At 45.4% G+C, this 16,006-nt stretch overlaps 1 protein-coding gene across 2 annotated transcripts in view; it reads left to right on the forward strand.

Moving 5' to 3' along the window:
• SIRT2 (sirtuin 2) overlaps nt 1-10,858 on the forward strand; it is a 175,586-nt gene extending 164,728 nt beyond the window's left edge. For both annotated transcript variants that reach the window (XM_078661178.1, XM_078661179.1), the window contains one exon: nt 8,249-10,858. In XM_078661178.1, coding sequence (XP_078517304.1) covers nt 8,249-8,491 — 243 coding nt within the window. In that variant the 3' untranslated portion in view covers nt 8,492-10,858. The remainder of the gene's footprint in view (nt 1-8,248) is intronic.
• The last annotated feature ends 5,148 nt before the right edge of the window (nt 10,859-16,006 follow it).

Genomic DNA, 16,006 nt, shown 5'->3' on the forward strand with positions numbered 1-16,006 from the left:
TGGTTGGAACTTTTCAGCACTACCCAAAACGCACAGTGTCATGATTATTACACACTGTAGTTTCTGCCAATAAGTTCATGGAATGATGCAGTCTGTTTGCAATGGGACACAGATCTCCTGTATTCCTTCCATTACTGTCTGTTCTGCCTCGAGTTGTGAAGAGGGTCAGGAAAAATGGGTTCAGATCATCCTGATATCTCCTATTTGGACTAGGAGAGTTTGGTACCCGATGTTCTGAGCCTGAACGTTTGCCCTCTGAACTGGCTTCCTCTTCAGGAGGCCATTCTGCCTCAGCAACAGCGCGTGGCACTGCATTAGCATCTCCATACCCTATCTACACCTTGACGCTTGTGGAGATTGAGCAGCACTAACTAAACAAATTTCAATTGCTTTCTGAATTAGTGGTTTGGATTCCTCTCTAGTGCCACCTTCTGGTAAGTAGGAACAATTGCTATTAAAAAAGTTCCGGATTCAGTCTGGTGCCTGGTCAAATTCAAAAAGTGAGGAATCTGTGGTTAGGTAGAGTATCCACCAGAAGTAGCATTATCAAAGGTAAGTGAGTTGTTCTTCCCCACAAATGTGTGAAAGAAATCTCAGGAACTTTCATCCACTGGCTAACATCTTACCTTCCTGCGATCCCACACATCTTCCAAGAAAACCAGCACCCCACAATTGTGTGAATAGGGTAGCAAAGGTCCAGGGAATTTGAGGCTTTAGACAACACTTGAATAAGTGATCTCAGTAAGTGGGTGGAGACACACTCGAAGCTCTGGACCTCTTAGACTTCAGATACGAAACAGGTTTGGAAAGTGGTAAGTGTGTTCTCCACATGCAGTTATATCAATTTTCGAGATTAGTATCCATTTTTTCAGATCATAGTATGGAGGACAAACACATTTTTGTTTGCAGTGCGATTTCTTTTATTTTAGTTCATAGAACAAAGGACAGCCGACACGTGTTTCGCCCCCTCTTGGCGATTTGCGCCGGGGCTTTCTCAAGGCTAGGATGATTAAGTCACGTGGATAATCCTCGTTTCCAAATATTTACAATGTCCCAGATACAAAAATATATAGTTCTTCAAGGTAAAACATTTTTTGTTGGACTGATGCCCCCGATCCTAAAGTCCTTCCGACATGGTGGTTTCTTGGGTTGGATCGGGGGCATCAGTCCAACAAAAAATGTTTTACCTTGAAGAACTATATATTTTTGTATCTGGGACATTGTAAATATTTGGAAACGAGGATTATCCACGTGACTTAATCATCCTAGCCTTGAGAAAGCCCCGGCGCAAATCGCCAAGAGGGGGCGAAACACGTGTCGGCTGTCCTTTGTTCTATGAACTAAAATAAAAGAAATCGCACTGCAAACAAAAATGTGTTTGTCCTCCATACTATGATCTGAAAAAATGGATACTAATCTCGAAAATTGATATAACTGCATGTGGAGAACACACTTACCACTTTCCAAACCCCACAATTGTGTGTGCGTGTGTGGGCCTAGCGCACATGGTCAGAATGGATCAAAACTGTAACCATGTGAAGACTGCATTGACTTCACACAGTCCCAGTTTTGGTCTGTTCTTGTTGAGTACGATAGGTCCACCTGCAAATGTGGGGTACATTTTTTTGTGAGAAATTGGGCAATGCAGGATGGAGATAGTGTTGGCTGGAAGTTCCTCAGTTGTCTGTCACTTGGGCCTTATGTTACACAGGAAATTTAACTTTTTCGCCAATACATTGCAGGATATTCTTTGTAAGAAAAAGCGCTGGGTACTCCACACCACCCTTGACAACCCCAAGTGTTTAGATTTCAGAAATGTTTTAGAGTTGCTGGGTCTCCCTTTGCGCTGGCCGACCCAGGCCCGAATACAGCAGATACCCACATTCCAGGAATACATATACAAGTGTGGTTCTAATTTTATCATGCCAAGTGTGAGAATCCTGGGTGGAGACTTTAGTTGTTACCTCCAAATTTCATCACTTTCCCTCACAGAAAGGGTGTTGATGTGATTTTACCAAAGTATGATGTTTGCAGGGAATTCTGGGTAAGAAAAAGTAGTGGGGCCCATGTAAGGCACCCAAACCACTGTCTGGTTTTCAGAAATGTCTGTGGTTGGTAAGTTTTCCTTGGTGCTAGCTGATCTGAGGCGCAAAAACTGCAGCTACCCACACCCTAAGAATTATTGTAGCTCAAAGCAAAAATCTTGATGTTCCCATAAAATATTTTGGGACCTGGTTGTCCTGGGTGATAGGTCCACTCATACAAATGGGGTATGGCGTTTATTGGCAGAAGTGTGTGAACGTTGAGTGGTAGGACTTATGTCATACCCATTAGGTGCAGGTACTTTATCTCACAGAAATGTGGGGAAATTCTGTGGTTTCAATGAGTTGATATTTGCAGGGAATTCTGACCAAGAAACAGTAGTGGGTCTAACACAAGCCACACCATCCTGGTCTCCCATGGGTGTCTAGTTTTTAGAAATGTCTGCGGTTGATGGGTTTCCCTGGGTCCCGGCTGATCCCCAGGTCCAAATACTGCAGTTACACAAATGATGTAGAGTAACTTAAAGCAAATTTATTGACATTTCTATGGTGTTTTTTGTGCCTTTGATCTTCCGGGCAATAGGTCAACCAACAAAAGTGATGTATGGTTTTGTAATGGCTGAAGCATGCGAATGCTGGGGTGGTAGGACTTTAGTCATGCCACATAGATCACAGAACGTTCCCTCATAGAAATGTGAGGAAATTCTGAAAATTTGATGTTCGGAAGGCATACGGGGTAAGAAGACATGGTGGGATGCACACAAGCCTAACCACTCTAGACCACTCTAGACTCTTCCTGGTCGCTAGTTCTCAGAAATGTCTGGGTTTAATATGGATGCAAGCAGACCCTGCGCCCAAATGCAGCAAACCACTATCACCATCAAAAAATTGTGTATCTTGTCAAAACATTTCTTCTCTTCAGAAGGTCAAGTTATTGAGTTTTAACTTTCCTGTGCGCTAGGTGCCCCCACACATATGAGCTACTGTTTTGATTATGAGAATTGCAGGCAATGCATGCTGAATGGTAAAACATTTATTATTATAAATCGAATTTCCTTATATTTTTTGTATCCTTTTATAAGTTGATGTGCACAAAAACACATTTCAAAAAACACATTCAGAATCACTTGATGTTATGGGTAATGCAAAATTGTTACTGTGTTACAAATAACTCCTATCCCTAGACTCATATTCTTGGGCCCATTTCAGAAATGCTTGGCTTTCTTTTTCCTTCATACCCTTTTTTAAATTATATTTTTCTTAATGAGCTAGCTGATGCATGATCGAAACACAATTAACAATCGTTGTAAGCCTCAGCTCGGTTGATGGCTTTGAGTATCTTGTGCTTTTGTACAAATGAGAAACACTATACATCTCTGCGACCCGAAGAGTCTGATGGATGTAACAGGAATTTACTGTTGTTGATCAGCCTTCACTGTAAAAACGTACAGATGAATGCATTACATCCCATATTTTTCTTATTTACATTTATTGTGTTTTTTATTTCAATAATTAGTTTTGTTGGAAAAACCATTTTGCGATCTACACAAATGACCCGTTGCTGAATTCCGGATATTGTCTAAGTTTAAGAAATGTATAGCATTCAGGTTTCACACATTGATTTCATACCTTTTTCTCATTTAAACAGCAAGGAGTTAAAAATCAACAAATATTCAAAATATTGACCAACACTTTGAAAATTGCAAAAACTATGATGAAAACATTTTAGTTTTCTACTTTCTCTTTCTGAATCCTTGAAAGAGGCCAATCTTAGCATAGCAAAACATGTTAATGCCATTTTTAGAAAGCAAAAAACACCCACTTGCTTGCACAGCACATTGTCCCAATTTAAAAAAACAAAAAACATGGCCACATTTTCTCAGATCCCAAACCATTGGTACCTTTGCAATGCCCAATTTGTGGGGGGAAAATGACAGAAATATGGCCTGAATATCTTTTGTGGTAAAAGGTTCTATCAGTACTACACTCTAACTGCCATAGCTATCCAAAAAGGGCTTAGTGCTACCCTCAGCACCTAAGGCGTTGGTATATAGAGTACATGCCAGAATTGGTACCAGAGTGAAATGGGAATTTAATATGAGAGCAGTGGGTTGTGTGTGCAGTTTCTGATAGATACTTCTAACCGCATATTCCTCACCTTTTGAATATTTCAAGGCGTCCGTTTGGATTTGGAAACTTTTCAAGCAGTACCCATGTGCTCCAGTAGGTGGTGTCGTGCGGCTCCCTCCGACGTTGTCTCACTCAAGAAGCAATGTGCAGAACTGCACCACCAGAACGGGGATCCAGAGCTATCCCTCGAAACTTTAAGACTTGTTTTTAATCAAAATTCCTTATAAAATCCAGTGTGCAGGGGAAAATGTTACCCCCCAAGAATACAGGAGTTAAACCTTTTAGGGAGTATCACAAGGAAATGTCTGTGACACACCCCCATCAGGTTTGCTTGTAGTGCCTGGTGTCGAAACACGACTCCAAGGCCTGCAGCGACTACGCCTTGATAAATTGCAAGGCCATACAGGACCATGAGGTGAAGCTCTACACCGCCAAACATCGAAAGGCTCCTCGCTGTGACCGGTTGAAGGTGAAGGGAAGGTTCTGCTCTTGCTCTCGAACGTGTTCTCGTGGCAGATCTTTGTCACTGTCAAAGTCCTATGGTAAGTCGAAATAAAAACATAAAAAGTCCAACCAGGACTTGTTCCCTTCCTGCCACTCTTGAACTCTAGAGAAGGCGTCCGGGCATTAATGTGCCTCCCAGTCTTGCTCCTGAAGGCATTCCCTGTTGGAGCCGGTCCCGACCCTTGTCCCGAGGCAAATTTCCAGAGCCATCAGTGAGGCTGAAGCAGATCCAAGAATTTCGCAAAGCTATGCTATGGCTCTTTGGTACTTTATCAGCTCTGCTCCCTCTGGTGCACCTCCGGGCACCGGGGAACCATGAGGGCCTCCACCTAGGATTCAGTTGACTGGTTTGCTTTTGATACCAGTGGGGCCCTCTGGACTCGCTGTGGGCCCGCCTCCGATTCAGGGTCCACGGCCCATGCCAGACCCTGGAGCATTGATGACGAATCTCAACCTAGCCTCAGCATCTGAGCCACTTTGACAGAGGCTACGCCCTGACCCCCTTTGGCAGTAACCTTTGGGCAACTCCTTAGATTTGGATACTGTGCCCCTGGCTCAAGAATGGGCCTGCCGGAACTCTTCATTCTTTATTTGGAATGGACTCTGACGACAATGCATATGATTCTGGGTATGAATTTGTCAAACTATACATGGATAGCAATAAGTATAAGGACCTGCAGAATACCAATGCGTGGACACCGCCCTAAGCACCGACTTATTTTTGAAGAAGAAAGTGCCTCCTTCACCATAGTCATGGAAGGGGTGGCTGAGATTCTTGACCTCTAGCTAATTACTACAGAGATGAAGACTAATGTCCCCACAGAGATACTAGAGCCTGGACAAACAAATACTGAGCCCCTGCTTCCCTTTAACAAAACCCTCCTAGATTCCCTTCTTGAGGCTGGGGTGAAACTCTGTTCTGGGCCTCTAGTGAACAGGCAGCTAGCAAAGCGTCATCGTCAAGCTGGACTTCTCGACTCAGCTTCCATCACCAGAGAGCCAAGTCATGCACACCTCAACAAGCAGGGTCAACTCTAATGTATTCCCTACCATATCTCCAGACAAGGAATTAAAGCGCATTGAAACCTTTGGGAAACGCATGTTTTCATCAACCAGTTTGGCACTAGGTTCTGTTAATACCAGCTTCCTTTTATGGTGCTATACTCATGCCCTCGGAGACTCCATTGCACAAGTCTTGCCAGGCGTCCCTCACGATTTGCAGCCTGTCCTTACTAAGGCTATTCAGGATGGCTGTGGTGCAGCAACATTTTCTATCCTCTGTGGCTTGGACATCGCAGATTGCCTAGGCAGGGCAATTAGCACTGGTGTTGCTCTCATGATACACCCCTGGATGAAGACCATGTACTTTTCCAGCAACGTCCCATCCATCCTAATGGACATGTCTTTCGATGGCTTTTTCCTTTTTGGTTATAAGGCCTTTGAGTGCCTTAAGGATAGTCGGGCCTCAGCTAACTCCTTGGGCCTGTCTTCTCTGTCACATCAGTCACTCCAACAGCCCCCCCCCCTCTGTGGCTATGGTAGTGGGGTTCCAGTATTGTCATCAAGTTGAGCCTTCCCTGCCAATCGCTCAGCCTTTTTGTGGCCTAGGCCGCAGCACCCACAGACCGTGTGGACAACAGGGGCACACTGCAGCACAGTCTACCACCCCTTCCTCTGCTACAGCCCCAAAACTCATTAGTAGGTCCTTCGGGCCATACAGCCACCCTGACGGAGGCCGGATCTGACTTTTTCTGCAAGGTTGACAGACAATAACTTCAGGCCAATAGGTCATACACATTGTCAAGTGGAGTTTCACCCTACTATTTGCACCTTCCACTGTTCTCAGACACGCATATGGATGACAATCTCTCTCGTTTTGCAGCATGAAGTGCAGGCTCTTCTGGCCAAAGGAGCCCTAGAGAGTGTGTTGGTATGAGAAGTAATCTTTGGTTATTACCCCCGCTATTTTCTGGTGCTGAAGAAGGAAGGCCTTTGTCCTGTTTTAGACCTCTGCTACTTCAAGGCCTTCCTATGGTTTTTTTAATCATATCAAGGGTACCCTGTGAAAAAAAGGATACTTTTGGGTGTACCCTTAGATATTTTCAAGCCACACCTGGACCCTTGCATTGTCCTCTTTAAAATACTATCGAAGAACTTCCTTCATGTTGAGTCCGCTGAAGTGGCACTGTCCTACTTCAGTGTGGGGGACTGCCTATGATGATGCATGCCACAAAAAGTTGTGGGTCAGGCGACCCCACAAATATCTTGTTTGATGTAGGGCACCTTTAGGGACCTTTATCTGAGATTTAATAGTGACAGTACACAGACCCAAGCACCGTTTTGTGAAGCTCACTTAAATGCTGCCTGTAAACGTTTTTAGCATTTTTATGGTTGCCGGATAAGCCTTTTTAGTTTAAATGACCCGTTGTGAAGTTTTTTTTTTTATTTAAGGATTTGCAACATTTGTTTCCACCCTCTCTCTTTATTATGCCCCAGTGGGACCTAAACTTGGTCCTCACCTTCCTGATGTATCCTCCTTTTGAACCGCTGCACAACTGCCCTCTACGGCTTCTCACCACCAGGACTGAGTTCCTCATAGCCATAGCATTGGTGCTGCAGGTGAGTGAGCTACAAGCCCTCTCCATCAACCCGCCATACACTACTTTCTCCCTAAACAATCTTGTCTTGAGAATCTGAGCTTTTATTCTTTCGAAAGTGGGGACAGCGTTGCATGTTTAAGAAAACATCACCTTACAGGCGTTATTTGCTCCTCCTCACCTGTGAGGAATCTGTGGTTAGAAGGATCTATCAGAAGAACAATTTACTTACTCTACTAACGTTCTATCTAGTAGATACTGTAAGCACCGATTTCTCACCAACCCAACCCATCATCCCCATTCGGTGTACTGGGATCTTTTCCACTTAAAAATGTCACAAGTATAGATATCTGCACACTGGTTAAAGCAATTGGCTGTTGGGCTCTGCATGTGGGCTGTGGACCACCTAGAAAGTAACTGACGTAAGTAAATGCATGTGACTATATGCGGTTCTGCAGGTCACTTCGCTCAGGGTTAGTGCTTGAAACGTTTCAGGATCCAGTCAAACGCCTGGGGAATATTCAATAGGTGAGCAATCTATGCTTAGAAAGGTAAGTAAATTGTTCATCTAGAGGATGGTGCACAGAAAAGTACCTGCAGCTCCTCTGGTCAAATTGCACTAAGCTGTCCATCTCAATTCCAGCAATTGCCATGTCATATCTTTCGAATACTTGGCCAACCTATGGAAGAAGCGAAAAAATACAAAGTGTTTGCAGTCCGTAAAAATTCTGTCACTCTTCAGCCATACCAGTCACGTGCCCTATTATTTTTTTTAAGATATGTGTGAAAGCTCAAGATAGAGTTTTTTCTTGTTACAAATAACTGCTTTTAAATTGCATTCAAAATCCCAGCACTAGACAACTATATCATTCACATACATAGATGCCCTTTAGAGGAGTTGTTCATATTCCAAGAGACATCTTTCATCTTGCTCCTTTGTTATGAGTGACTCTGTTTTTTCCTTCTTAAATGCAGAAGGAGCTGGAAGAGCTGGTACAGCGAGAGCACATGATCATCGATGCTAGATGTGAAGCTGAGGCGCAGGAAGCAGGTGCTTGTCCTCCGGCCGTGGAGAACGTTGGAAACAGCAGTGGAAATCCTGCTGCAGAGGCAAAGAACCCCACCAAAGGGGACGGAAGCCCTGCGAAAGCCAAGCCAGAGCAGACCCAAGAGAACACAGAGCCCATTGACGCAGAAAGTGGCCTACAAAAGGACTAGCTGAGCTGAACACCACAGTCTGTGAACTGCTATGCTTATAATTTCCGCTTTGTGGCTAATGATTGGGTGCTTGGCTTCCACACATCCCACAAATCTTCTCATTGATTGTGTTCTGCTCTGGAGGTTTCTTTTAAAGTCCAAGTTTTCTACAGTGTTAATCTGAGAAGGATTGTTTCTTCATTACAGGGGGTGCATAACACGTGTGTTTTGAAGACAAGTTCCCTGTATGCCTTAGCCTCTTCTGGGCCCTTTCAGGAGGAGACAGGTGCTATCACTCCCAGTGAAGGAGATGGGTGCGCTAAAATCTCACTCTGATAACAGCTTAGGCGTGGAAGACCTCTCGGGTTGTCTAAATAAACGGGTGCCCAGAAAAAAAAACCATCAAAGACTTTTGAGTAGGCTCCGAGTGCCATTTTTGTTTTTGATTTTAAATGTGTTTTTGGAGGCACTTGGAAGAGATGGCCTGAGCCTAAGAAACAGTCAATGGGGCATAGGATGAAAATCTTCAGGAACGGATGATATAAGATAGTGTTCCCATGGAGCATTATAGAAATTGCACACCAGGACCCTACTTTCAACCAGCATAGCTCATTTTAGCCTTTGACATTCGTCTCCGGCATGGCGCACTCTTGAGTTTTGAGTCGGAGCTAGAGATGGCTGAAAGGTTTAGTTTTTAAGTGGAAAATATGCCCCCACCCCTCAAATACTTACTGCATGCTACTAATTGAGGCAAAGTGAAAAAAGGTCCAGAGAAAACCTAAGACTGCCAGGTTTCTATGGCATATGAATTTGGGGAACAAAGGTACCTGAGAAAGCGAGCCAGTACTGTGCATATCAGTGGCCAATACATAACTGGAGTCTGGGGTAAAAAGAAAAGGCAGCACTAAGCGACAGTGATACTGCGGGAGTGGAAAGTGTGTCTAATTCAGCGGGGTAAGGGGCAGGAATATGAAAAGGAGATGCAAGACGGTCGGCAGAAGTCAAACGCAGTGGGCACTGTAGCAATAGTGAATGATGAACCAGGACAACTGAGGAGAGCGGTGTAGAAGGCAGGTGGGCTCAGTTAAAATACAAGGTCCCTTTAAGTCAGTTTTACAATTTTGTTTTGAGGATCGCACTTGAGTTCCCATAGCAAGTCCCACATTGAAGAGTGGGGAGAACCTAGAGTCGCGACTGATGAATTTTGGCTTGCTGGTTCACTCCGTTGATGTGAGCCAGTAAAGTAGCTGCTGTAGGCTCAGTCACACATGCATAGACCGCTGTTGCGTTAGTCCAAAGCACCACTAAAAGAATTTGGGGTGCATACAACATCATTCACATTCTTCCTCTTGTAGAACAGAGATATATGCCGAAGTGAACAACACGACCAAAGACAATTGTGTCAGAATATTATATACAGAAATTGTAGTGTGACATAGTTATTGTGTCCTAAATATTGTTACACAAATATCGTCCCATTGGGTGTAGCTTTTCTATTATTCACTCCTGTGGAGTGATATTTTTGTAGATAATATTTCAGGCACAATTTGAATGTCCGATGATATTTTGACAATATTCTAGAACCACACTCCAGAGACGGCAGAGAACAGAAGATGTTATGTTATGTTATGTTACCAGGTCTTGTATAGCGCACAGCTGCCCCAGCAAAGGGGCGTCCGGGCGCTTTCAGCATCAGTAAGGCGGGCCAAACACCATAACTGAACATCACCAAAAGAAGACCACAGAGGATACTGCAAATACAAGACACTGCTGCCTACTGGGGGAAGTAGGCACTTTGACTTGTATTAGCCTCTTGTGCCTCTTCCTATGTTCGATCTGAGATTTTAGGTTGGGCTATTATGTAGGCACCTAGATGCCTGCCCTTGTTAACACCAACATCAAGTAGTAAATTCAGAGATCACAACTGCCAATACCAGTGCATTTTTCGTTCTTCCACTGGGCGTAGCCATGAAAAGAAAGCACTTTACCACCTCTCCATTTTCCCTTGAATGTGATGTTCATTCTGCAATATACGAAGTTGCTATATTTAAAATTTTTGGCAGATGCTAAAGATGTATTAACTGAGAGTTTACAGACAATAAATTTGTTTCAGAGTTTTTCTTTGAATAACAAGTGTTTTGGTTTAAGTCTGTTTTTCTTCTCAAGTGAGAGATGTCTTTGACTAGGAAAAGGAGGGGAGAGAAGGCATTAAATGTGTATGGACTGCAGCATCATGATGTGGACGTCCAGGCGAACAGATGCAGTTTGGGAAATTTACCATACTTTGATTCAGAGGTTTTGAGGTTCTTAATGTCAAGTATCATGTCTGAAACAAGCCTGGATTGATTTTAGAAAGACTTATCATTAAAGAAAGTTTGTCACAGTAAATACGTTTTCGCTGTTTACAAAATGTTGATTATTGTTTTGTTCACAAAATAAAGGAATTTCGAATATCGAAATTGACAAAAGAGAAATGCCCCACCATGCAAAACCAGTTTTCTGGAATTTCAACAATTAGCTCAGAATTTGAATATAGAGGTGTGCTTGGGAACCTGAAAAGCTGAATGAATCTTGACATTGGTGTTAAAAGTAATGTGTCTGTGAATGCTGCGATTACATACCGGTAACAGCATTACTCTGAGTCCTTCTCTTGTCGTGATGATCGCATTGTGAGGCTCCCATGCCTCCAATCCCAACCTTCCCTACTCATAAAATCCCCCCCCCCCTCCCCCCAATACCTTCTGTTCTGTACCAAAGCCCAAAGCACCACTCAGTTGGACTGGCCAAAAACGGCCAGGAGGGAGGGCCTGAGTCATCGCAGCGAGAGAAGGACTCAGAGTAATGCTATTACCGGTAAGTAAGCGCAGCATTACCCCTTTGCCCCTTTCGCCGTGATGACTCATATAGTGAGATGTACCAAAGCCAAAAAGCGGCCAGGACAACCACGCAGAAAAATGCACACAAGACCAAGCCACAGGCAAAACCAAGGACAAAATGGAAGCCAGCACTGTGGAACGCCACACATCACACCAGCCGGTTGTGAAACTTCTGAGGAGAGCCAAGGGGAGAAATAAGCTCCCCAAAAGGCAAACCAAATGAGCAACAGCCAGAAGGAAAAGAAATCGATGGAGAGGGAGGCCTGCCAGCACAAAGCCCAGACCCCACCAAAGAAGAAACCGTCCACCAGCAGCAGGCAGATAGAAAAGTCAAGGAGCCAAAAACAGGCAACCGGCGAGCAGACAGCAACCAAAACAGCACCCGCCGGCGCTAGGACAGGACCCACAGAGGCCCAAGGCACAACCTGGGGAACCAAAGAAGGCTGCAAACCCAGAGGCAAAGCCCAACGAGGATAGCCCCAGAGGGACAGGACAGAGAAACGAAAAACACTTCAATAGGAACCGGAACCAGGCCAGGGAAACCCACCAGACTCCCACAAAGGGACCAGAAGACAGTAAAGCCCTGCCCAGAGGAAACAAGCACTGGAGGCAGAGAAACAAAAAGCAGAACCCTAAGTAATGGAGCACACCACTGCAAAACATGGCAGAGAAACCCCAGCTCTGGCCGCCCAAGGAATAGGGCAAGAGAGAAGAAGGCGCTGATGACCAACAGACGGCCAAAAATGGCAGAAGGAACCCACCACAAAAGAATATCCAGCAGAAACGCCAATACCCCAGCACAAACTAAAAGCCTGGGACACAGGTCGAACTGCAGGACCAGGAACAGGCAAAGCACGACTCCACAGCGAATACACAGAACCACTCAAGACCAGGATAAACGTGCAAGTGCCGAAATTCCAATGGTAAAGGCCCAGACAGAATGGGCTGCCAGGGCAGCCACAAGGGACCCTTTGGATAAGCCAACCCAAAACTGCTGCCCCAAAGAACTGCAACGGGGAACGCAGCCGTCAGCACACACCTGGACAACTAAGGAACGAGCAGGCAAGGCCTCAGCGAGGCAGCCTGGCACTAGAGAAGACGGGGACAGACGGCAGCAGACCACCATTCCACAAGGCGAACAACAGGAGCCGAAGGCAAACACCCCAAGGACAAAACGAGGGCAAGTCAAGAAGGAGAGCCAAAAGAAAACCCCCAAAGGAAGGTGGCAACATCACAACCCCAATCACCAAGGCAGAGGACAGTGGAAGAAAATGAGAACCCACTAGGTCACCACACAGAGCGGTACCCCCAAAGACAACTGAAGGCGGAAAGCCAGAGCCAGCCAGCAGGCCACAATTTGAGAAAACAGGCCAGGACTGCAGAGGAGGATGTCACAAACACCCCCAACAAGAACTGCAGACAACATCCAGGAAGACCACATGGTGAGACAACTGCACATGCACAACCAATGCAGGCGCCCCACTGGCACAGCCCAAGGCTGAAAAACCCTGCCCTAAGAAGGAAGCCATCAACACCCCGCACAAGGCAGACCAGACACAAAACCAGAGGCCAGGAAACAGACCGACAGCCCACCACCCACATACAAACCACCAGTTCCGAAGGCAAAATGCTCCAGGAAAGCAAAAGGAGTAGCCAACAGGCAGAACCACGGAGGAAGAACCAGGCCGAAAAGTGGCAACAACTGCACCCCACCAACCAGTGCAAAGGGGAAACTGAAGACTCAGACCACTGCCACACCAAAGGGGGCGAAACCCCTCAACGGAGAAACCACCACAACAACGTGCAACAGCTCAAACAAGACACTGAGGCACTAAACAGTATTCCCGGTAGGTGTGCAGCAGCTCCCAGAGACATCCACCGCCACAGACCCGAGAACAGTGGAAGCACAGAAACGCAGGAGAATGGTAGACACAAGACATATCTCTAATAATGTTGCTAACCTGCACACCTAAACTTATACAGTGTGGGATCAAATTTGAATCCATTTTTTAATCAAGATTTCACTATGATGCAGCCCTTATAAACCGGACTAGCCCCCGGCCGGATATAAACAATACTTTGAAATTCAAACAGACTCTGTTTGATCATAAGGACGCACTTTTCACATGCCCAATGAGGTGCTGTGTAGAATTAAAAAAAGTTCAAAAAGTATTACGTTCAATCTCTATTACTCTGAGTTCTTAGCTATCTTTTCATTGATAGATCATGACCATTTCCCAAAACAAAAACGAAAGTTCATAACGCCAAATTTTTAGATAATAGACATAAGTACAAAATGATAATCACAAAAGAATAATTGAAAGTTACAGTTGAATAATGAACACTGTTTTCTTGTTCTTTCTTTCATTTTTATATCTTTTCGTCGTACATTAATCAGAAGATCGTCTGCTGTGGCCGTGTGCTGGGGGCGTGACAAACGCATTCACCTGGAGGCCCGGTAAGTAACGTTACTGCAGCCTCTCCTGCGCGCTGTTACTGAACTCTCTCATTCAACGAAATTACACGCGATTGCTACCATCAACCAGGGCTCTAGCCGGGCTCAGGCGGCGGATCAGTACACTAATTACACGCACCTGATAACATCAACCAGGGCTGCAGCTGGGCCTCAAGCGGGGGAACACGCGCCTGCTAACATCAAACAGGCCTGCATCTGGGCCTCAAGCGGGGGAACACGCAAATGAGCGTGTCTGCAGGGACAATTACTGCAGCCTCTCCTACTCGCTGTCACTCAACTCTCTCATTAAACGGATTTACCCGCAGCTGATAACTCTCTCATTCAACGACATTACACGCGCCTGCTAACATCAACCAGGGCTGTAGCCGGGCTCAGGCGGCGGATCACTACACTAATTACATGCGCCTGCTTACATCAAACAAGGCTGCAGCTGGGCCTTCTCCGTCCCTATTCTAATGAAATAAAAAATGTTGTCTACCGCGAGATTTTAAAATAAATTGCCCTTGCCAAATACACACATTACACACATTCTATTTCATACCCGGACAACGTCGGGACGGGCTGCTAGTATATTATATGTACAGAAATACATTGATTTTGCTTTATCCTTTTACGTTTTAATTACTTTTTATGGGACCGGTCAAACTGCCTGACACTTATTGGGTTTGTTTTAAACTCAATTGACATTAGTGATCTAGACGTGAACTTATAGAAACATTTCATTATATTACAGTATATTGTATCATTTGCAGTATTCCCCTCAAGAAAATGTTCGCACCTAAATACATACGGAAGTGTAAACACGACATTTTGAATCATCAAGAAATGAAAAGATGAAAAAATGAAAGAAAGAATAAACAAGAAAACTGTTCATTATTCAACTGTTACTTTCTGTTATTCTTTTGTGATTATCATTTTGGGCTTATGTCTATTGTCCTAAAAATTTGGGTTATGAACTTTCGTTTTTGTTTTGGGAAATTGTCATGATCTATCAATGAAAATATAGCTAAGAACTCTGAGTAATAGCGATTGAATGTATTACTTTTTGAACTTTTTTGAATTCTACACAGCTGCACCTTATTGGGCATGTGATCAAACAGGGTCTGTTAGAATTTCAAAGACACAGACATAGCCTGCCCCCCCCCCCCCCCCCCCGAAATCCCTCAACCCAGGAGTGACGAAAGCCAACCACCCACACCCTGCCACACTGCGAGCTGGAAATAAGAGACACTACCACACCAGGCCAGAGGAAACTGGGACAGCACACAGGCACCGCATCGTAGAGGAAGAAGCGCGAATCGCACAAAACAGGCAGCCACTGCACCGGGAAAGATGACTCAGGGGCAAGCACAAGCAGCATGCCGACCAGCCAGGGCAGGAGAGAAAATGGACCTTGCAGCACAACGGGACACCGGAGCCCACAACCCTGAAGGACAGGGAGAAAGGCACCAAAACAGAGAGGGCGGATAGCACAGCAGGCCACCAGGAACCCCAACCAACGATACTGTGGACACCAGAAGAGGGAGCCGGAAGGCCAACAGCCGAAAGCAGGGAAGCCACCAAACAGCCAAGGAGAAGCGACACAATATGCAACAAAATATTATAATGACCCAAACACACCAGGCAGGCATGAAGAGACCCAGCAGAAGAGAAGCCCAGGACCCGACCTAACCAGAAGAAGGGACACACAAAACCATCAGGGCCCGAAGGCCCCACTCACAACAACTCAATCTACAGACAGAGCTCACAAGCCCACAAGCACCAGGTCCCAAAAGCCAGAACACCGACGGCCCCAAACAGGAAAAAAAGGGCAGCAGCAGATCAAAGCCACACAGGCCAGACACACAACCCAATGAGACAGAGGGCACAACATCACACCAGGGGCATCAGAAAACATCGGGAGACGCATGAACCCCCATCAAGTCAAACACCAAAGAGGCAGAGGATGTCTCAACCTAGACATACACCAGCCCCAAGACAAGACCGCACGCAAGCCACACGGGAGAGACCAAGATCCAAGGAGAAGCAGGAGCGAAAAGCAACAGTAAGGAAGTTGCCAAACCAGCTCCCAAGGAACCAGACACACCCCCAGCCAGCTAGAGGGATGCCTCGCACCCCCTACTAGGAAGAGGAAACACAAGCACAAGGCACAGCCAACAGGCAGCCCTGCAGGAAACTGGTTGC

Source organism: Lissotriton helveticus, chromosome 9 (genome assembly GCF_964261635.1).
Source record: "Lissotriton helveticus chromosome 9, aLisHel1.1, whole genome shotgun sequence".
Lineage (NCBI taxonomy): Eukaryota > Metazoa > Chordata > Amphibia > Caudata > Salamandridae > Lissotriton > Lissotriton helveticus.